Source organism: Nuphar pumila, chromosome 16 (genome assembly GCF_984573655.1).
Source record: "Nuphar pumila chromosome 16, dmNupPumi1.hap1.1, whole genome shotgun sequence".
Lineage (NCBI taxonomy): Eukaryota > Viridiplantae > Streptophyta > Magnoliopsida > Nymphaeales > Nymphaeaceae > Nuphar > Nuphar pumila.
The window spans coordinates 82,163,193-82,187,028 of record NC_143264.1 but is presented as its reverse complement, the minus strand read 5'-3'; the positions used below and the strand labels follow the sequence as shown (position 1 = coordinate 82,187,028).

The 23,836-nt window shown below is 39.2% G+C and overlaps 1 protein-coding gene and 1 long non-coding RNA gene across 2 annotated transcripts; one reads left to right on the top strand and one right to left on the bottom strand.

Moving 5' to 3' along the window:
* The first annotated feature begins 963 nt into the window (after positions 1 to 963).
* Positions 964 to 2,560, top strand: LOC149813846 (uncharacterized). Its single transcript, XR_016428254.1, has 4 exons — positions 964 to 1,028; positions 1,574 to 1,666; positions 2,046 to 2,177; positions 2,275 to 2,560. It is a non-coding gene; the product is annotated as an uncharacterized LOC149813846 (long non-coding RNA).
* A 12,954-nt stretch (positions 2,561 to 15,514) lies between these two features.
* Positions 15,515 to 23,175, bottom strand: LOC149813845 (uncharacterized). The gene is made up of 2 exons (XM_089991301.1): positions 20,799 to 23,175; positions 15,515 to 16,818 (listed from the first exon to the last, which is right to left on the bottom strand). The coding sequence occupies exon 1, from the start codon at positions 22,905 to 22,907 to the stop codon at positions 21,561 to 21,563; it is 1,347 nt and encodes a 448-aa protein (XP_089847427.1). The 5' UTR covers positions 22,908 to 23,175; the 3' UTR covers positions 15,515 to 16,818; positions 20,799 to 21,560.
* Between the last annotated feature and the right edge of the window lie 661 nt (positions 23,176 to 23,836).

The following is a 23,836-nucleotide window of genomic DNA, read 5'->3' as shown; positions in this document are numbered from 1 at the left end:
GATACACATGTTCACCTGTTACTAGCAACCCTCTAAGAATGAAAAGAAAAAAAATAGGAGGGTAACCTCATTTTTTTTAATAGACCCAAGCCAAGTCGCCGATCACTATTAACCTCTACTATAGGGTCTAATAAAAATGATAGACTGTTTGTTGTGTTTCTTTGGACTGAAGTTGAGTGTCGATAGGAGCGATGGCAAACAATAAAATTGCAATATGTGAAGGAGCCTTTGTTTGTAAGATGTAACAACCTGGCTTTGATACCATTGATGAAAATAGAAGATTGCTTGAAGTTTGATTATGGCCTTCGTTGGGAGGGGGTTGGCTCACTTATTGTGTTTTTTTTTTATCTTGGTGAGTAACCCTCTCGATCTTAAATATAGAGTTTCCGTTGGAATCTTTAGCCATCTTAGGTTGTTCACGATATGAGCTTATCCGTGATGAAGCCTGATTTCATCCCTGGATAAGGTCCAACTGGACGGTTTCACCTGCTAAAGGAGAGAGTCTTTCTTTAACGTGAAACATGGTCATGCTGATATCAATCAGATCAACAAGCTATCGGAGTCAGTAGGGATTCCCTCCATGGTTGCTGCTGCTAGTGGGGGCGCCTGAAGGGAATAAAATAGAGAATGAAGAGAAAAGTTGAGAACAATGACGGAGAATGACTTCTAATACTTCTTACTCAAAAAAAGGCTCTTCACACTTTGATACCTACAATGACTCTTAGACTAGGCTTTTATAGCACTAGTAAGACCTTTATAGATGTATTGAGACTCCAAAAGACTCTTAGAAACTTGTACCTATTTAATAACTCTAGAAGACTCTTAGAAACTTGTACATACTCAATAATTCTAGAAGACTCTTAGAAACTTGTACATACTCAATAATTCTAGAAGACTCTTAAAAACTTGTACATACTCAATAATTCTAGAAGTCTCTTGTTTAAGTTTAATTTATTCTCAACAGCGCCAAGCTTGGGGTGGTCTTCGTCCTCGAGAAGGCGTCGTTGGAGTACGCAAACGGTGGAATGGTAACTCTCTCTCTCTCTTTGGTTTGTGTGTTCGTTTGTTGAGGTATCATGGTTTTTCTTTTGGATTCTGAGGGAAGAGCAGAAGTGAGTACAATACAAGAGAAATTAGATTCGTGAAAAGAACTCTGATAAAAATATTGAGAGGAGTCGATCATGTTGAAGAAAGTTAGGAGGGAAAGAAAGGCAAGGTGTTGTCCGGTGTTAGAATCATTGCTATTTTCCGAGTTTTTTTTCCCTCTTTTCTTTGGCGAACTGGATGTCCCACTGAAAGTAAGGAATAAGGGAAAATGGATAGGATCTTTGTGGGAGGAAGTGGGGAAACTTGGGGAAATTGTTAGTAGATAAGGCTTGGAAAATCATTGCAAATTTCCTTTTCGATAAATTAGTGGGCAATTGCAAATGCTGTTGTTTTGAAAAATCTTGGAGTTTACTTTCACACGGGTCGTATTTTCTCTTGCTAAAATAACGAAGTATTGATTCGCAGCGGACATTGTTTTTTTTTCTGCGGATTAAAATAGATATTTTTGTGTTTTTTCTATGTTCAGAAATTCCAGCTTCTGAATTCGGACGATCATGTCAATTACTTCAAGAAGCATAAGCTTGATCCCGCTGCTTATCGGCCCGATATCACTCATCAGGTTAGTGGCTTCGTTCAAGTATCATGCAATTCCAAACATCATGTTCTTTGGATTTGCCACAATTTATGATCTCCAATATGTTGTAGGTATTTCTTTAAAATTCATATCATTCATTTTTAAATGTGTTGGAAGAATTTTGCATATGCAAATATGTCTTGATGTGTTTTCCTTCCTTTTCTTTGTTAGCTGCGAGTAAGTTGGTTTGGTGGAGGGGGAGTTTTAGTGGTTGAATTTCTCTTGGAGGGTTCATCTATAGTTTGGTTTAGTTACGTGTGTTCTTGTACTGCATCCACCCCATTTTTAATAATGGGTTATGCTTGAATTTGCTTTTGCTCAAACTAGGGTGCTCCTGTTTTTCATTTGGCTTAACTTGATTCAGGTTCTACTCGCGATATTAGACAGCCCTCTTAATAATTCGGGCATTGTATGTGCATACCGAAAAAAATGTGCTTATTCAAGTCAATCCACAAGTTCGATTACCAAGAACATACAAGCGATTTAGTGGTGTAATGTAAGCTGCTTCTACTCCACATTGTGTTGTGTTTTAGTTTTTGTGCTTTCTTTATCCCTGTTTCTTAACATATGCTGCTATTTTGAAATAACTATAGTGCAAGTTCTGCAAAATAAGAACATACGAACTGCTGATGGGTCTGGTTTTTTGCTTCGCAAAATAGAAAACCCAGTAACTCGTCATTTACCTCCCAATTCCTGGCGAATAGGTAAGCATGCGGTACAATGGATGACATTCAACCTTTTTCTTGTTTTTCCCCACCTAAAAATTATGTTTTTGTATTTTTCATATTTTGATCAGGTCTCTCATATAGTTCACAAAACTTAGTCCAGATGAGTAACTATGTGGCTTCAGCAAGCGATGATGTTAACCTCGTGTTTGTGGTATGTCAACCAATACAAAAATCTTATCCCTGTGGTGCTTAATTTAAAGCTTAAGTGCACAATGTGTTCAAACTTTTATTGTAGCCCAGATATCTGTTATTTGCTATATCTTTGAAATTTTCAACTAAATTAGTATCAATTTTTCTGTCATCAAAATGCAGGCTGGTGCAATGGCCAATGGAAAGATAGATACAGATTATCTCGATGATTTAATATCTGGTAAGTTGCATAGGTAGTGGGTAAGATGACATGCTACCACTTTGCTTTTGAAAATTGAAATACAAGCCCCTACGGTAGTCATTGCCACAAGTAAGGGTGACAGTTTAATTTTCCCGGCACTTCTTTATCTATTTTTTAATTTTTAAAACACCTCTGGCTTGCTCATGTGGTGGAACAATGATCAAGAAGCCCATAATAAACAAACAAACAAACCAAGATCAAGGCTGTGTTTACCGTTTTAATAGTCACTAAAAGGACTCATGAAATTACATATTATTTGGCTTGAGCAAAGCATGCCTGCTGCCAATTGAAAGTCTGGTGAAGCTGCACCACAAAGTACACACTTCCTTTGATCTTATGGTTGTCTTAGTTCAATAACACTAGACATTCTCCACCTCTTTGGGCTGAAAAACAAAGCATAACCCTGAGCGGTTGGTGGGGCTTAACGTATTGCTTTTCACTTTACACATTAAGGTGATGTGCACTAGACTAGGTTCATGTTTCTGTCATTGGATGCTTGTGAAATTTGTGGGAGGTGTGTGTGGGTTGGCGTGTGTGTGCTTCTCTTTTGTTGTTCATTGGGAATTAGTATACCTAGTAGTGAAGGCATTTTGCATAATTGAGAGGATACAATAATGTCTTTGGCTTGTTCCACGGACATGCACACAATTGAAAATGTTACTTTTTTCATTATAAGAAATATTTTTCACAAGTTGGTTTACTGGTGGAGGGATTGCTTCTTAAAATTTTCATTTTGTATCATTTTTCAAGATCTTTCTCACTTCCAAAAGTGCCCGTAGAGTCTCTGGTTATCATTGAGAATTTAAGAAAGAATTACCTGGCCTTGACACTTATTCTTCAGAAAAAATACTGAAGTATCTCATGGGAAATTTCAGATTGAAAGTCGTTGAACTTTTAGTTTTCCTCGTCTAACTGATTCATAGTTTCAACAGCTCCTCTACATTGGAGGTACCTGTAAAAACCATTTGGGAATTGAAATATACAATAAAATGTTATCATTTCGTGAAGTGCTAGGACCTTCTTCCTCTTGTACACTGAATTTTAGGAGACCATTTCCTTTCTTCTTCGAAACTCCAACAGCACCAAAAATCCAAAAAAACAAGTAAAAAAAAAAACATCACAATCTTGTCATACAATTCCCCGTTTGATATAGCATTAAATGAAATGAATGGATTAATTTATCAGGGAGAAAAGATAATAGTATCAATAAAGGGATAAAGGATAGCCATGCTCAGTACAGGTTTGGATCCCCATTTTGAAACCCCAATGATGAATAAGCACCAGCCATGACAAACCAAAAAGAAAAAAAAAAACCAAATAGAGGGTCCCCTGAAGATACCACCAATGATATATTCTAGCTTCACAACGAAAAGACTACATAGATTGCCTGAATTATTACATAGTGCATATATATGGAACTATACCAATTATCACAAGGAGAGATATGGAAAGAGCTTTCAGAGTGCTACATTGGAGACCACTTGAAGGCTAGCCTCATCTTCAACGCCAACAAAACTTTGATGAAAGCCCACAAACAGCTCCCTGACCAGCCGAATTGATCTCTGCCATCTCCGGCCATGAGGCCGGTGCTCGAGGAGGACCTGGCTTAGACGGAAGGCGAAAAAGGTTAACGAAGAGGATGATTCAGTATAAGCTACTCTTTGTCTATGGCAGATGAGAATCTTAGAAAGGAATGAGCTTATGAGGGTAGTTATCAGCGATGTGTGACCTCCACTAACAAGAAGCTTTAGCTTAATGATGGGGGCTAGATGCCACACCATGGCTACAAGCTAGCACAGAGGACACCAAAAACATCCAAAGCAATTAAAGAACATGGTTTTCATGGAAAGGGATGTAGTCTGTACATAAAAAACTTCACCCTCTTTAGAGTAGCTTTCGAGGTTTTTTTTTTAGAAGCCTTAATGGTTTAGTAGGGTTTAGAAAGATGAGGATGGTTGTTTTAAGGTTGTTACATGGAAAACAAGGTTGAAACACGCTGCTTGGATTCTAGCCAAGCAATTATAGAGCCAGAGCATGTTGGGGGAGGGCCCCAGTAAAAAATTGTTGTACATTAATAATAGGGGTGGCAATCGGGTCGGGTTGGCGGGTCAGGTCGGCAGGTTGGCGGGTCAGCATGCCTCAACACGAACCCGACCCGTTTATTAAATGGGTCGGTTGTGGCAAACACGAACCCGACCCATTTATTAAGTGGGTAACCCGACACGACATGGTTAACCCGTTTAGTAAATGGGTCGGTTCGGGTAAACAGGTTGGCGGGCGGGTCGGGTTCGAGTAATTGGGTTGACCCGCCCACCTAACTTCTCCCCCAAACCAAAACCCTAACCCCTAGGGAGAGCGAAAATGGGGTGGTACCGGTGGTTCTCCATAAGGAAGGGTGATGCGCCACAGTCCAAGGACGATAAGGGGAAGGAAGGGCGGAAAACGGAGAAGCCAGTGACGAACGCGACGGCCGAAGAGCAGAAGGTCCCGAGGATGAATGGCGCCATGGAGGTGTTGAGGTCTGACGTCATTACCGTCTTCGAGTTCGGCTCCGTCGCCGCCTCCGACGACAAGATCACGCTCGCCGGCTACTGCCCCGCCTCTGATGAGCTCGGGGCGTGGCAGTGGGAGATCCTGTCTTCTGCGGGGTCGAACGCTCTGCAGTTTCGGATGGTCTTCTGAACGGTCGGTGTCGCTTCAGGGTGGGTTATTGATTCTGTACTCTTTTGTATGAAGGAGATTTTGGAGGTTTCTAGGGTTTTTCGGTAAGGATTTTGGCTGGAGAGCAAGAGATCTTGGGGATGAATGACGCCATGGATGTGCCGAGGCCCGACGTTGTTACCGTCTTCGAGTTCGGTTCTGTCGCCGCCTTCGACGACAAGATCACGCTCGCAGGCTACTGCCCCGTCTCCGACGAGCTCGAGGCGTGCCAGTGGGAGATCGAGAGAAGGACAATGAGGAGGGGTTGCTTCTGACAGGGTTGATGCCGATTAAACCGGTTGGGTTGGCGGGTCGGGTTCGGGTAAATGGGTTGACCCGCCTGCCTAACCCATTTATTAAACGGGTCAGACGGGTTGGCGGGTTGGCATACCCCTAACCCGAACCCGAACCCGACCCATTTAATAAACAGGTTAAGCAGGTCTACCCGTTTACGACACGAACCCGTTTAAGCCAAACCCGAACCTGGCTAAGAAGCGGGTTTGCAGGTCGGGTTGGCCGGTGGTGTCAGATTTTGCCACCCCTAACTAATATACTGTTTTCTTCATGTACAGGCTACAGCGGCCAGGGCCTAGACTCACAATTTTCTAATTAATTGATAATTTCCTGATGTAGACCTTACCTCAAAATTCCATGTCACGTACCACCTCTTATGAAATTCCTGAGAGGAACATATATCTAAGGTTATGTGAGAATCAGGATAAATACTTTGGGTTTTGGTCAAGGTTGAAAATTGAAGCCAAAATAGGCAACATAGTTTAAAACTCATTTTAAATCTGAGCCGTTTTTCAGGTGAAAATCAATAGTGTAACTCTTTTTTTAGCAAATCCTATATGACTGACTCTCAAATTTTAAGTGGTTTCACAACTTCATTATGGAAACCGAGTTAGATCTAGGTTTAAAAGTAGAACCGATATTTATAATGAAATCCAAAACTAAATCTGACCCAATCCAGGTTAGAACGGATACTTATTAAAGTGGGGTTTGGGTTAGAACTAGATCTACTGTGACCAATTTTTTCACTTGAAATTTAAAACTTTTAACTCGTTTGTTATGCACCCAATATCACAAAGGTCTCATTTGCTAACTGGATTCAGAACCTTATTGTGAGATCTGATCGAGTTGGATCCAAATATAAAGCTAAAATGGATAAAATATGTATAAATTTGGGTGAGATCTATTACAAATATATTTGGGTTTATTTGGAACAAGGTTGTAACGATCGATGCAAGCATTGTACTAGAGTGAGGCGTCAGAAATGGGTCTAACTTAACCCATTTTTTTATCGTTGAAAACCAATATAGGTTTAGCTCGTTTTCAGCTGATCCAATATCATATGGTCTCATGGAACCATATTAGGAACTTTATTGTCATGAGATGTAAGTTGGATCTGGATATGAAACACTACCCAATACATCAATGTTGAACATCAATGAAAGACAACGAAACCATGTTGAACATCAATGGGTTAAGTCATGTTGCCACAGAGGTAGAAAATCACATTCCACCAAAACAAACTAAATAGTGTCAAACTAATTAAACAAAATAATTGAATATGAGGCGCCTTTCAAGTGATTGCATGGGGAACGTATTAATGGAAAAAAGTGGATAATAATGGAGAGAAAAAAAAAAAAAAACGTCACGTGGAAACCAAGAAAAAAGTGGGAGCTGGAAAGAAAAGAGTAAAAGGGTACTTTTGACATTCTAGAATATCTAACTCAGGTTAACCAAACGAGGGTAAAAGTAGGTTACAATAGGTTCTTATTTGATCATTGTCAGAAAAAGGTAATAAGTGATTGCAAGGAATTTCAGAAAAAAAGTGGTAGTGAAATGAAATTTCAGGTAAAAGGTGGGTCTACATCAGGAAACTACCCTTTTCTAATTTATATTCGTAGTAAGGTACTCGTAGAAAACGATTCCTTCTCTTGATGAGCTAATGCTGAGACATGCATATTCATAGTTTGATGACTTACTTTCTTTATATTATTGGGATGAGCTAATGCTGATTGCTGACACATGCATATTCATAGTTTGATGACTTACTTTCTTTTTATTGGGATGAGCTAATGCTGACACATGCATATTCATAGTTGCTTCCTTGATTTTCAATTATTTAAGATAAAACACCTATATTTTAAAATATTACGTAAATAATGACCTGAGTTACTATTTCTCTCCTGGTTACTTGTTTGCTGTTAATCATAGCTACATAAATGGATGGAGATCTTAAAAAAGTAACATTCAATAATTTAAAGAAAGAATTAATTGAAGGTAGGTGATAAAAATAGAAAGTAACTCAAACAGTCCTCTTTTAACCGATTAAAAACAGATTTTGACACCATTGCTTATACCACGAGCACATTTTTTTTTTTAATTTATAACCCGAAGAAACCGCACCCACACAAAGACCGGGTCACACGATGCCAATGTATGTGATGGGGGAAGCAGATCAGGTCATGCTGAACATGAGCGTTTTTTCTCATGGGAACATCGTGGCCGTCTGTTTGCATTTTGGATGAATGCCACGTGGTTTTGTTGACTTTTGACCTATTTAAAATGCAAATCGGACGGCCATGATGTCAGCATGAGCGAAAACGCTCATGTTCAGCATGACCCGATCCGCTTCCTGTGAAGGGTGTGTTTAAGAAAAATAACACTGATTGTCTTTTTCGGTTGGAAAATTTTGGAGAGCTAAAAGGCCTCTTAAATTAATTCGTACAAACTTAGATGGCCCAATAAATACTCTATCTTTGAATGATAGCAAATACATTATGAAGATTTTAATAGAAGTTGGGTATTTTTTCTTACCCAAAAATCTACTGTTATTAATAAATTTGAAGAGTCTAACGCTTTTACAATTAAAATCTGTCGCTAATCCATCGTCAATTAAAATCAGTATATGGGTTGCGACAGATTTTACTCCGTCGCTAATCTGTCGCCAATTAAAATCAGTTGATGGGTTACAACAATTTATATCTGGATATAATCCATCACTACGTCGTCGCTCATTAGCGATGGATTAACGACATATTATGTTCATCGCTAATCCGATGCTAATTAGCGACTGATTGACGACAAATAATTTCTGTTACAATTTAGCGACTAGGATTATGTGGCGGCCGCTATCCATCTTTAAGTCATCGCTAAACACGTTAGCAAGGAAGTTTGTGATGAATTAGCGACGGATAGTGTCTGTCACTAATACACATTTTTCTTGTAGTGTTTAGCTCCTCAAGTTCTGCGGGTGCCATGCGATAAGGTGCCCTAGAAATCAGTGTTGTTTCAAGCACTAACTCAATCCCAAAATCCACCTCATAGTGTGGGGGGAGTCCTGAAAGTTCTTCTGAAAATTCATGAACGATATCCAAATCTTTGATTGGTATTGGTTTAGTCTCCACCCCCATTACATAGACTAAGAATGCAATGTCACCTCTCTGTAGGTATTTCTAAGCCTTGAGGGCAGAGATTACCTGGTGTTTGAGAACATGTCTCGAAAGTCTAAATTTGACCTCTGACATACTAGGTCGGGACACGATAACCTTTCTTTCTCTATAAAGAACACTAGCATAATGTTCAAATAGCCAGTACATACCCAATATGATGTCATATTAAGTCATATCGAGTAGGACCAGATTAACAGGTAAACTTTGTTCTTCTAGTTTTATGTCCACATGTGGCGTGTAATTTACATAAATCTCATTAACACCAATGATATTGTACACGACTAATTCATGTTACAATGACTCGGTGGGTACCCTCAATTGTTTGGAAAAATTTATTGATATGAAAGAGTGAGTTAAACTGCAGTCAAATAAAACTAGAGCCGTTTGACCGAAGACTAACACCGTACCTTACTCCAAGTCAACATTTTTTAATTGCTCCGCGATAGTAGCATAAAATCGACCAGAGGCTTTCTTCTGCGCTACATGTGGTTGTTGTTGGTGTTGTTGTGGTCTCCCGGTTGCACGCCTCACATCATTGACTTGTTTCTTATGACATTCCTTGATGTAGTGTCACATCTTTCTACAGTAGATACAAGCACTGTTCTTTCGGAGACACTGTTGTCCAGGGTGAAAGCGGTTATACTTTCAGCATAGTTGGTTTTGCACCTACCATGACCTATTTTCCCCATTTTGCTTCTGCTTCTTTGCCGGTGGGATGAAATTCTTTCTGCCAAACCTCTTCTTAAATGTTGGTTTTTGAACTCCAGAATTATTCTTTTGAGACTTTTGTCCTTCAGTCCAATCATTGTTTAGAAGGTTGCAACCTGCCCAATATCGACAAGAGTCTCAAGAGTTAAGTCGAGAATTCTCATAGTTATTTCGAGATTTATCAGATTTAAATATATTCATTATCTGGATGGCCTCATCAAGCGATTTCAACCCTCGAGTATACATACGGTTCCTCAGACTCACCTTCAAACCACAGGCAAATTTCATTGCCCTATCCTCCTTGGCAAATAACAAAATCTGAATCCACTTAGTTAGATTCACTAGTGTAAACAACATCCCAATCTGAACTTTGAATGTAAACCTGACAAATATCAAAATCCATTTACGTGTAAAGGGTATATTCAATTAGCTATTTAAGCAAGTTAGATCAGCCTTCCGTATTAGCTTTGTTCGTCAGAATTTAAACCTGATTTGCAACCCAATTAGTCCATACCTAATTAGGTCATCTTCAGGAATGCCTACATTTAAACCAAATCCAACCTGTTTGCTCCCTATTCATAATGGTTTTGCTTAACTATCACGGATTCATAACAAATGGGTAAAACACAAACCAAGAAGTGGGAATTGTCACCAAAACTGCAACCATGGAGACAAGATTCAACAATATCATATCTCATAGCTTGAGTCTTTGGACCAATCACAAGGTCACATTTTCAACTGATGACGCCAACTGGACTTTGCAAAGCCTCCATGTGATTGGTTGCAGGCACCCAAGCTATGAGATATGAGGCCATTGCATCCTGTCATTTTGATCTAGTCAACAGTGAACTGCACCAGTGCAATCATTCATGGGGGGTGCTCATTTCCATCTAAGTTGATTTGGATGCTGACAGCAAAGACCACCTAAATATCAAGCTCCAAATGATAAATTTAACCATAACAAGATGCTAGATCGCGGGGTGTAATCAATAAAAAGAAAATCCCCAGCAGGCCTAAAGCTAAGTGCCCCTCCTGACCACATATGCATATGTGAGGAAGAGGAGAGCCTAAGCCTAGAGGTGAGAACTAAAGACCAACACTGAGCTCTTTGAACCCTCATCACTATGGTCCCTTAGCCTTCGAGTAGATGTCTTAATTTCCATCCCCTGTCATTATTTAAGCTGGCAATATTTTCTCTGAGTGTGACAAAATTAATGTGGGTCTTTCTCAAAAAATAAAAAAAGGTTGGGTGTTGGGCAATCTATTAAGTTTAGGAAAGATACGTGGTTGGTTGGATCAAACTCTTAGCCTTGAACCACCTAGTCTTTACATTGTGGTCAGGTTTAAGGAGCATCATGTGTCCCACCCATAGTTAGCAAAACCCTGCTTAATTAAAATACGCTCCTTTCAATAAAACTTTGAAAATGAAAAAAACAATTGAAACTCCATTTTTTCATAAAATTAACAAAAAGATGTGTTCTTTTGAGAGAAGCGTTTTGAACATGAAAACTTATATTTAAACAAAATACTTTTCAAAAAAAACTCAATTACAGATCCATCCAATTGTATCAGATCTTGCGTTCGAAGCATAATGATTCTTGAATATGAATATCATTATTCCTATATCCTAACTTGTTTCTTATAGAAGAAACTCACATATATGTTCATTTTTTACCCCGTTTTATTAAATTAAAACCTAATTAATAAACCCATGTGTATTAATGTTGGCTGATTTTTTTGTGTCTCGCACATTCTTTTATACAGTGCATCTATGCGAAGCTCAAGGAAAACAAGATGAAGACACGATTGGGGAAATAATACTGGTGCACTTGAATGCATCAACCTAGCTCACACCCAACGTAAATAAAGCTCGCAGGACAAAACACCTGTTTTTGGTATTTTTTTGGGAAGGTCTGGATTTTATTTTAGAGAAAATAAATATTGTTTTTGTGAGAAAATTAATTTTGTAGAATCAAGATATTATTCTTGATTTTCTATAATTTTTGTAGCTTAAAATTTTACATTTTTGGTTTATCCAAATTGCGTCCACGGATTTGGCTATTGGCTCCATAGGCTCGTTAGGGGATATGTTTGGGCTTCTAGTGTGCGCATGTGGGATTTTTGAGTAGTTTTGCTTATTTTTTATTTTATTTTAAAATTTTGCTCATGCTCGGCCTAGTTGGACCCCCGTTGGGCGGGTTTGGTTCCTGCTGGCCCTTTTGTTGGAGCCTCCTTGCCGTTGGGGACAATGGACCCGCCCCATTAGGTTCTTGGTCCATTCGGGTGCTGTTGGAGTTAAGGAAGATGACAAAATATTTGGCCAGCTAAGCCCTCACTGATGCTAATGAACATTTTCCAACTTGGTTCCCCCTCCTTTGTTATTTCGTAAGTCTTTTTTTTTTTGCGAACTATTACCACCCAATTGAAGGCTCATTGGGGCTGAATCGAATGTCCATTTGTGGTTTGTTTGATTAATTACTAAATTTGATTTATGTTTCTTCAAATGAAATCTGATTTGATGTGTTAGAAGGTATCATTTAGGATAGGGTTATATTGTGGACTGTTTTGCGTTTTGACGCTCATCAAGAGTTCGGTGAAACGTCTCTATGAACTAGTGTATGTCTGTTCAAGCAGAATTTTTGTAACGCATTTAGTTTAATTTAAGAACATATATTTTTGTGTTTGGTGGTCGCTTATGGGCCGTTTAGATACCCAAATTTGTTTTCCCAAATCAACAAATAGTGGTGTGAAACCATTTTTAGTTTTAGGCCTAGTTAGCATATAAGGGTTTGTTGTTGGTTTAGAGGTTGGAACCCTGTGTCCCTATTAGGTTTCATCAGTTTTTCTTACTAATCTATTTTAATGTGAGACCTTTCAAATAACGTATTCAGTATTTGACAATTTTTATTGTTTCATGTGTTTACCCGGACCTGACTCCAACTGAACCATATAGGGTCCAAGTATGGTGATAAATAAGAAGACTCAATTAAGACCCCGGTTTGGACTCAAATGTCCAATCAGTACATGGACACGAATAGAGTTTGTGAAATTTTATACCAGACCGGACCAGAGTTCTGATTAAGACCTACAATTTTTCAATATACAAACAATAAAAAATATGGCTTTACTAGGTATGGTCTGGGTTTGGTTTATGTAGTTCTTATCCGGTTTCGAGTATGTTTTTTCTTATAGTAGATCTGATTAGACCTACTTAGAAAGAGAGATAGGGGTTGTTGCATCGATTGTAAGGTTATACCGGGAGAAAGTGTAGCTACACAACATAGAGTCTTAATTTTAGATCTTAGAATTAGACAATGCCGCAAAAGGGATAGATCCTAGAATTAAGTGGTGGGCACTGAAAGGAGCTAAACAAGGAATGTTTGTAGAGCAGGTAGTTAAGGAAGCTGATTGGTGTTTCGAGAAGGATTCAGAATCAATGTGGAATAAGGTAGCGGGCAACATGAGAAAGGTGGCTAAGGAGGTATTGGGTGAGTCTAAAGGCGGTGCACCGCTAGGTAAGGATACATCGTGGTGGAACGAGGATGTCAAATTAGCTATTAAGGTCAAAAGATAGTGTTATAGAAATCTAAGTAAGAGTCGTGATAATGAGAATTTGGAGAAATATATGATAGCAAAAAAGGAAGCTAAAAAAATAGTTCAGAACGCGAGGGATAAGGTATACAAGGATGTTTATGACAAGTTGGATACCAAAGAGGGCGAGAAGGATATTTATAGGCTTGCAAAGATGAGAGATAGGAAATTGAGGGATTTGTGTATGGTTAGATGTATCAAAGATGAAACACAAAGGGTTTTAGTCAAAGATGAGTTGATTAAGGAGAGATGGAAAGATTATTTTGATAAGCTATTTAATAAAAGTCATGCTCAGGATCTTGGAGACTTCTCCATTCCTTTTCATGAGATGAATCATGACTTCATACGCAAGATTCAAAAGAAATAAATTGCAGAGGCTTTGAAGAAAATGAAATCAAGAAGGGCAGTTGGCCCAGATGGTATACCTATCGAGGCTTGGAAATGCTTGGGAGAGAAAGGTTCAGAATAAATCTTTTTAACAAGATTTGGCGGACAAATAAGATGCCTAATGAGTGGAGGAAGAGTACTTTGGTGCCTCTATATAAGAATAAGGGTGATATACAAGATTGCACAAACTATCATGGTATAAAACTCATGAGTCATACTATTAAACTTTGGGAGAGGGTGATTGAGTCTAGGTTGAGGAAGATTGTCATGATATCGGAGAATCAATTTGGTTTTATGCCTGGAAGATCAACTATGGAAGTTATACATCTTCTTAGACAACTTATTGAGAGAAATAGAGAGAGGAATAAAGATTTGCATATGGTTTTTATTGATTTGGAGAAGGCATACGATAGAGTACCTAGGGGCGTTCTCTGGTGGACAATGATGAAGAAAGATGTTTCTCTCAAGTACATTAGAATAATTAAAGATATGTATGAAGGAGTAGTAACCAATGTCCGCACTTGTGGAGGGGTGACAACCAATTTTCCTATAACGGTTGGGTTACATCAAGGATCTGCTTTGAGCCCTTTCTTATTTGCTATAGTGATGGATGAAATTACGAGATCAATTCAAGAAAATGTGTCGTGGTGTATGTTGTTTGCTGATGATATTGTTTTCATTGATGAGTCTAGAGTTAGGGTTAATGCTAAGTTAGAATTATGGAGACAAACATTGGAAGCAAGAGGTTTTAAGTTGAGTAAGATTAAGACAGAATACATGGAATGTCGGTTTAGTAAGCAACAAAGTAGTGATGGGAGTGTAGTGAAGCTTGGTGAGCAAGAAATATCGGTGGATGATTGTTTCAAATATTTGGGATCTATCATTCAAAAGTATGAAGAAATTGTTGGAGATGTAAATCATAGGATAAAGGTTTGGTGGATGAAATGAAAAAGTGCAACTGGAGTGTTGTGCTATTGCGGTTGAAGGAAAAGTTTTATAGGACAACTATTAGGCCCGCTTTACTATATGGTACGGAATGTTGGGCTGCCAAGAGACATCATATTCAAAAAATGAGTGTAGCTGAGATGCGTATGCTGAGATGGATGTGTGGAAATACAATAAAAGATAAGATTCAAAACGAGGAGATACGTAAGAAGGTAGGCGTTGCACCCATTGAAAATAAGATGAGAGAGAATCATTTACGGTGGTTTGGACATATTCGGCGAAGGCCTAATGATGCTCTAGTTAGAAGGATGGAGAAATAGGAAAATATATTAGTTAAAAGAGGTCGGGGTAGGCCTAGGAAGACATGGATGGAGGTGATAGGAAAGGATATGAATGCTTTGAACCTCACCGAGGACATGGCATTGGATAGAAATGATTGGAGGAGAAGGATTCATGTGGAAGACCCATAATGATTTTCTTTTTTGGTTCATATGGCAGACCCCAATTGTTTTGGGATGAAGGCGTAGTTGTTGTTGTTGTTGGATCTGATTAGACCTGGGTCTTGACCCAGTACCATGCCCAAAAATCTGGTTCAAGTCTGCCTGGGTCCTAACCAAACCCGACCCATTGACACACCTAATTAATAGGGCGAAGATTCAAAGAGTTTTGAGCCTGAACACACAACCACGTCCCAAGCAAGGATGTATGACTACAACAAGTGTAGATTGTCATCCATATGTTGAAGGTGAAAATAGAAGGATATACAGAACAGAGGAGTTTGCTAACCTCTCATCTCTCTCTCCCTCTATCTTTCGTGCAAATAATTAATCAGTTTTTTTTTAGTTTAGTATGACTAATTTTAGAGGGTCAAAATGATTTGATGATGATGATAATGATGATACTAACATGTTGCAAAGAGAAGTTTAAAAGAAAGAGGAATGAAAGACAAAAGAAGATCATAACCTATTACAGAAAGATTGAAAAGTTGCTTTGCCTTCCTGGGCATATTAATAATCTGCAACCATGCATGTTGTTGGTAACTAGCGCCGAAGCTACGAGTTATTGAGATGAATGCATCTCGTCTTCTCTCTCATGGATTTATATGGCTTGCACCAGTCTCATTTGTCGGACCTACATTTGACATATCAATATCCTTACAACGGAAAGCGGCCAAGTAAGGCAAGGGGTGTTTCTCTTGAAGCAAATGGAGTACATCACGGGTCCTCCTGATCCATGCCATCTGCTCCACATCTTCTAAAGATAGTGGTGATCCCCCAACTGTAAGTGCATCATGTTTATCAATAAAGATGTTAGACATCTTCTTCTAAAGGTAGTGGTGATCCATGTCATCTTCTTCAAAGGTAGCAGTGCACTCCCATCCTATACAGATATTCTCTTGAATCAAGTAGAGCGCCGCCTCGTAGATAGCACTCGTGAAAAAATGGGTCGGAGAGGATCCTTGAGTTCGTCAAAGATGTAGAGAGCATTCATCGTTGCTCGGACATCCTCCTCGCCGATATCATCCTCATAGGTTTCACCAACTTTGGGGGAGATGACATGGGATGCAGCAATGAAGATGTGTCTAAGGCTGAAAGTTATTGCGCATAAGGTCTCCTCACGCAGTTTAGCGGCGAAGCTAACCCTACTCCTCTGTCTTTGCAACAAGCACATACTTAAGTCCTCGGTCGTCGAATCGACTATGTCTGCAAGTATTTCCTTTCTAGTCGTTTGACCCCTACCACCAATAGTACCATGCAAAAACCGAGTGGCTGACTCTAAGGCCCATGTCCCAGACTTTAATCCATACAGGTCAATATAGCGAAGAAGCGGCCAAGTTTGCTGGATGCCCAGAGATGCTATGTAGCTCTCTAATTGCTTGGGCAATTCAATATCTAATTGGTCGCGAGGCGCAATATGTAGATCAGAAAGCTCTGTCCAATTAGAGACAGCATACATGATCGCGGATAACAGTAGGCAGCAGCTGCTTGCTTCGTCATTCTTGCGAATCCGCTTCAAGAATCCACACCACACGGGCATTCTCATCTTGTCTAAAAGGGATACTGGGTCGACGTGGGACAAAGATGCGAGGATGTTCTTGAAGTTGGTGAGGTCATTGTCAAGAGCGCTCGACCTTCCTTGTGCTTCATTCATCTCCTTAGAGATAGCTTCCGTGTGCCTTGTGTACATCCAATCATGAAAATCAACCTCCTCACCATCTATGTGAACCTGTTGAAATAAAGTAAAGATATATGCAGCAACACTATAAAATGTTAACTCAACAATGGAGTAAAATATTGAAAATCTTTAACACAAAGTAAAAACAAAAGGAGAGAGATTACCCATCTCGTACAACCTCCAAGACCTCTATTTATAGCTAAAAAGGTAAACCTATAACTGTCACTTCCTCATTAATAGCCACTACTCATGACCCATTTATAACTTATGAATTACATAACTTACTCCTTAAGTTTAAGAACCACAACACAATCGTGGATTCTAAAACGTCTCTAACGCATACCCACTAACCCATGACTTATGGTTACCCATTCACGTAACCCCCTTTTGCATCATATTCTATCACTCCCCCTTGATGCAAAACTCGATACACCTAAAGTAGATCTGAATTTCACAAACTTTGAATAGCTAAGTGCTTTTGTAAATCCATCTGCAATTTGGTCATTTGTAGAGCAATATTTCATTGCTACAGCTCCATCTGCAACAGCTTCTCTGATAAAATGATGATGTAACTCAATATGCTTGGTTCGTCCATGGAACACAGGATTCTTTGTCATGGCAATGGTTGCTTGATTGTCACAATAGAGTTCTGTTGCATTCGCTTGTTCTTGATGCAAGTCCGCCAAAATTCTTCTTATCCAAATAGCTTGACATACAGTTGCATTTGCAGCAACATACTCTGCTTCTGAAGATGAAAGTGTCACTGTTGCTTGCTTCTTTGACATCCATGACACGGCTCCTGATCCAAGATTAAAGATGAATCCACTTGTGCTTTTCCTGTCATCTACAAAACCAGCCCAATCACTGTCAGTAAAGCCAGTTAATTTAAACTCAGGATTTGATTTGTACCAAATCCCATAATTAGTGGTAGCTCGAATATAACGAAGGATCCGTTTTGCTGCTCCAAGTTGATGTATCGTTGGACACTGCATAAACCTTGAAATTAGGCCAACAGGAAATACGATATCTGGACGAGTCTGTGTAAGATACATTAGCCTTCCAACCAAACTTCTATACAACCGTTCATCAGCCTTTATAGTACCATCATGTACTGATAATTTCTCATTAGTATTCATGGGAGTGGAACACGGCTTGCATGACACCATGTTAAACTTCTCAAGTAAGTCTAAAGCATATTTTTCTTGAGAAATAAAAATACCATCAACACTTTGTTGAACTTGAAGTCCAAGAAAATAGTGTAACAACCCTAAATCTGACATTTCAAATTCATGCATCATGTCCTCTTTAAATTCTTCAAAAAGTGTACTTGACGAGCCTGTATAAATTATGTCATCTACATAAACACAGACAATAAGAAAGTCAGTACCTGATCCTTTTACATATAAAGTGTGCTCACTCTCACTTCTGTGAAATCCTCTTTGCATTAGATATGAGTCCAATCTACCATACCAGGCTCGTGGTGCCTGTTTAAGGCCATAAAGCGCCTTTTTCAACCTGTACACCTTCTCTTCCTTCTCTTTAACAATAAATCCTTGAGGCTGGCAAACATATACCTCTTCTTCCAAGAACCCATTCAAAAATGCTGATTTTACATCAAATTGAAAAACTGACCATTTCATATGAGCTGCTAATGCCAAAATAATTCTAACAGTTTCAAAACGTGCAACAGGAGAAAAAGTTTCTGAAAAATCTACTCCAAATTCTTGAGCATACCCCTTAACGACTAACCTTGCTTTATATTTTTGCACGCTCCTATCTGCATTATATTTAACCTTGTAAACCCATTTCACACCAATAGCATTTTGACCTGTGGGTAAATCTACAAGTTCCCAGGTATCATTTTTCTGAATGGCTACCATTTCTTCTTCCATGGATTTTACCCATTCTTGTTTCTCACTAGCATCCTCGTAGCACATAGGTTCTTCAACCAACAAGGCAAAAGTACACGATTCATAAATCTCTTTTATGGATCTTACCTTTTTAGGTGGTGAGTCTATGTCCTCATTATCACCATTGTTTTGAGACATACTTGTTGAAGCTTCCAATGTCTTATCAGATGCAAGGGGAATGACCTCCATTTTTGACTTATCTGCATCTTGATTCCAAGTCCAAGAGCTTAATTCATCAAAAATAACATCACGACGAATGATTAAACTCTTAGATGTTGGATTATATAATCGATACCCCTTTGTTGTGTCACTATAACCAACAAAAATGCATTTTTCACTTTTCTTATCCATCTTGCTACGATCACTATAATCGATCAAGGAATAAGCAACACAACCAAAAAATCTTAAATTACTTACATTTGGCTTCCGCTGCCACCATGCCTCATATGGAGTCATGTTACGCACAACTTTTGTTGGAGATATATTGAGTAAATATACTGCTGTGTTCACGGCTTCAGCCCAAAATTCATTCGGGAGCTGTTTTTCAGTCAACATGCTCCTTGCCATTTCTACAACTGTACGGTTTTTCCGCTCAGCTACACCGTTTTGTTCTGGTGTTTTTCTTACTGTTAGCTGCCTTCGAATTCCATTCCTTTTGCAAAACTCTTCAAAATCATTAGACAAAAATTCTCCCCCTCTATCTGTGCGTAGACACTTTATGACATGCTCACTATCCTTTTCTGCAAAAGCCTTGAATTCTTGAAATTTTTTAAATGCTTCTGATTTTTGAGAGAGAAAAAACACCCAACTCATGCGAGTAAAGTCATCAGTAAGCAATAAAAAATATCTACTATTATTTAAGGATGGAGTATTCATGGGACCACAAAGATCTGCATGAACTAACTCAAGAGGCTTTCTAGCTCTCCACGCCTTTCCGATGGGAAATGATAAACGATGTTGCTTCCCATATATGCACCCTTCACAAATTCCATCATTACACGTTATACTAGGCAATCCCAAAACCATGTTTTTGGTTCTTAGTATTTTTAGCCCATTATAATGTAAATGGCCATATCGTAAATGCCAAAGATGTGATGGCTCATCCTCTTTACCAATTAAGGCAACATCATTCACGTGTGTAAATTCAAGAGGGAACATTCTATTAGGTGACATCTTGACTCTTATAAGAGGTTCAGTGTCCATTCTCCTTTTTCTAATTTCACATATTCCATCATAAAAGTTAAGTGCATACCCATTCTCAATTAATTGTCCAACACTCAATAAATTTTATGATAAACCAGGTATATAATAAACATCATGAATCATTCTTTTATTACCTGATTTAACATCAACTTCAATAGTTCCCTTGCCTTCACTTTGTACCTCTTTGTTGTTTCCAAGACGAACATTCATTCTCATGGACTCATCAATATTGTAAAAAAGTCTTTTTTCACCTGTCATGTGGTTACTACACCCACTATCTAGAAACCACATATTATTAACCTTGGTTTCAAATTGTGCAAGGAAAAGATTACCTTGTTCTTGTTCTTCAGCAACATTAACCTGCTTTTTTTATTTCTCCCAACACCTTGCTTCCACGTGCCCATACTTCTTGCAATAATGACATTGTTTGTCTTTATAATTTGGCCTTTGATTGCTTCCATTGTGCCGACCCATTTCAAATCTTCCACGACCACGTCCACGGTCACGATATCCTCCTCTACCTCTTCCTCTTCTTGGATATTTATTCTCTAAGGTACCTTCACCACTTGTTTGCTTGTTGGAAATTTCTACCTTGGCCTGAAATGCATGTACAATGCTTTTTTCGGTTGACCTGTTCAATCTAGCTTCATGTGCCAAAAGAGAACCCATTAATTCGTTAATCGAATAATTATTCATGTCCTTAGATTCCTCTATAGCTGTGACGACATGATCAAACTTTGGTGGCATGCTTCGTAGGATTTTTTCTACTACCTTTTTATCATCAATTATTTCTCCGAATGTTCTCATTTGATTTACAGTAGTAGACATTCTAGAAAAGAAATCTTGCACAGGCTCATTTTCTTTCATTAGCAGGGTCTCAAAATCTCTACGAAGTGTTTGGAGTTTTACAATAGTTACCTTACTATCTCCATGATAGGCTTCCTTCAAAATAGTCCATGCTTCATTCGACTTGGTGGCTGCCGCAATTCGAGGAAAAATACTTTCAGTCACGGCTTGCTGCAAAACGAGAAGAGCCTTGGCATCTCTCTTACGCAACTCCTTTACTTCACTTGCTGTCTTTTCTGTTGCTTTTGAGCTTTGTGTCTCTACAAAACTATTTTCAACTAGATCCCAAAGATCTTGAGAAATGAAAAACGTCTTCATCTTAATACTCCAAAATTCATAATTTTCTCCATTAAAAATAGGTACCAAGGCATGTGAGAGATTTATAGAGTTCAGATTTGTACCGTTAGACATCGTGAATTACACCACGTAATTACCAACCAACTTGAAGATCCAGCTTCGGCAATGATCTTCGCAATGCTCAAACACACCCAGCTTAATCGAACCTGGCTCTGATACCAAACTTGTTGAAATAAAGTAAAGATATATGCAGCAACACTATAAAATGTTAACTCAACAATGGAGTAAAATATTGAAAATCTTTAACACAAAGTAAAAACAAAAGGAGAGAGATTACCCATCTCGTACAACCTCCAAGACCTCTATTTATAGCTAAAAAGGTAAACCTATAACTGTCACTTCCTCATTAATAGCCACTACTCATGACCCATTTATAACTTATGAATTACATAACTTACTCCTTAAGTTTAAGAACCACAACACAATCGTGGATTCTAAAACGTCTCTAACGCATACCCACTAACCCATGACTTATGGTTACCCATTCACGTAACCCCCTTTTGCATCATATTCTATCAGAACCACCATGTTCCGCGGTGCCTCCTCCTGCGGTGCCTCCTCCTGCAGCAGCCACCGCAGAAACAGAGCGGGGAGCACAGCCGAGGTGCGACTGATGAGCCTGCTCATCCATGACATGAGCAATTGTAGATAAAGGAAGAGCTCCCCTATTCTACTCAAGAAGCCACTGTTGGTGATTCTGTCTCCAAAAAGATCCTTTAATATGTCAACCGTCGACTTGTACGACGATTTCAACCTCTCAAACTCGATGCCCACGAGATACCTCGATCTGGACATCATTTCCTTGATCGGGTTACGCAAGAACCTGATGCCTTGGAACCACCTAATGAGGATGGGGATGGTGGCCACGATGACGAACAGGGTCTGCAACACCAACACGGCACAAACAGACCATTTATAGTCGGAGTCTCCTCTGCAGAAGTGGATGCCTGCTGCGGTTGTCCTCCTCCTCCTCCTAATTGTAGCCATCATCATCATCATGATTGCTCTAACTTCTGCTTGCACCAGAATCAAAGCATTCAGGAGTGAGAGTACTGCTACTGCGTTGCCATTTGGGGACCGAATGATGGCATACCTAACGTTTCTTGCATACCTCGTGTGTTTCATAAACAGACGCCGCCTGACCGCCTCTTTGCACAATCTCACCTTCTTGTCAATCTCCTCCAGCAATCTCACCTTCTTGTCAATCTCCTCCACAAAAGATGGTGCACGTGCGGCCTCCTCCAGCGTCGATTTGCATTCTTCTGATACGTCTGTAAAGCTTTTTCCCAAAGCAGCCGGTATGCTTATTGCAGTGGTGAACATGGGCACAAGCATAAACAGCGTGGAAGCCACGACTATGATATGCTCGGGTATAAAAGCAAAGATTACGCCCGTTCCCATTTGCATGCATATATTGACAAGTACCGTGACCACGAGAATGGTCAAGGCTGCCATGTTTGACAGCATTTCCTCGACACGCATGTTTCCCAAGGACGGCAAGAAGGCCATGGAAACAGACAACATGACGGTGCCAGTGAGCTTGGTCAGCTGGTGGTGAGCACCAGGCAGTGCCGTGTTTAGATCAACCGGCAGCTTGGTCGCAACACTGAGCAGGGTCAGTGTCGCAGAATTGATGTTGAACCATTTACAAGAGAACCAGTGGTTTTTACGAAGAGGGAAGCACTTGAAAGCGTCAACAGCTATGAGAAAAAGGCATACCAGGGAAGCACCAGCTATGTAGAGACCGATGACTGGTAGAGGCTGCACATACCTGCTGGTGTCCAATGCTCCGGTGGTGGGGTTGCATCCGTGAACTGTGTCCATCTTGCCACAAAATGCTTGACGGCCTTGAATTGTAACGTATTTTTCCTTCCCTTGCTTGTGTTGCTTCCTATTCTCATCACTAGTTTGAATATATATAGAAACTAATACCCCCACCAAATCTTACATAAATATCTTTCTTCATGCTTTGATTTTCAGTTCTTTCTTTTTTCCCTTTTTCTTTCTTTATTTATTTTATTCCCTTTTCAAAGGTTGCCTCATGAGCTTACCTTTTGTAGAGATGGAAGAGAAGGGACTCTTTTCTTTTCTAGGCTCTCTCTCTCTCTCTCTCTCTAGAAAACCCCCATATAAGAATGTGCATGTATTCCTAAATAAGAATTTATTTAAGCTAGTAAGCTAGAATAGGTATAAGTTCCAATACAAATCAAACAAGTTCATATATATTTTGATCCGTGGCTTCAGGTTGTGTCTGAAATCTAGATAGACTTGTCTGGAAAGCCAAACGCAGTCCCGTTTTTTATATTAAACATAAATGATTCTATGCAATTTGCATCTGACTGACAAGAAACCGTACTTGGTTTTTTTTTGTATCATATATACTTGACCTGAACATGAAGTCCTTAACCCACCCAAGCTTGAACTGATCAATCACATAAACCAACCCAATACCGAACCAAATTTGAAACCCAAAATCTGCTTACTCTTTTTCATCTTTAAATTTTGGTGTGCATTAGAATAGTGATTTATTTTTATCAGCTTTTCAATTTACGAGTGTTTATAATACAGTTTGGTAGGTAACATATAGTCCTGTTTACGATTAATGTCCAATCCAATTAAAAAATGGATTTATTTAAAACTTAGCATGTTTATATCCTACCCGATTTATACCCAAATCCATTAGCTCATAACAGGTCTACGATTTCAGTCATACCTAGACCTGAATCCAAACCCGAATCAGATTGGGTCTGGCT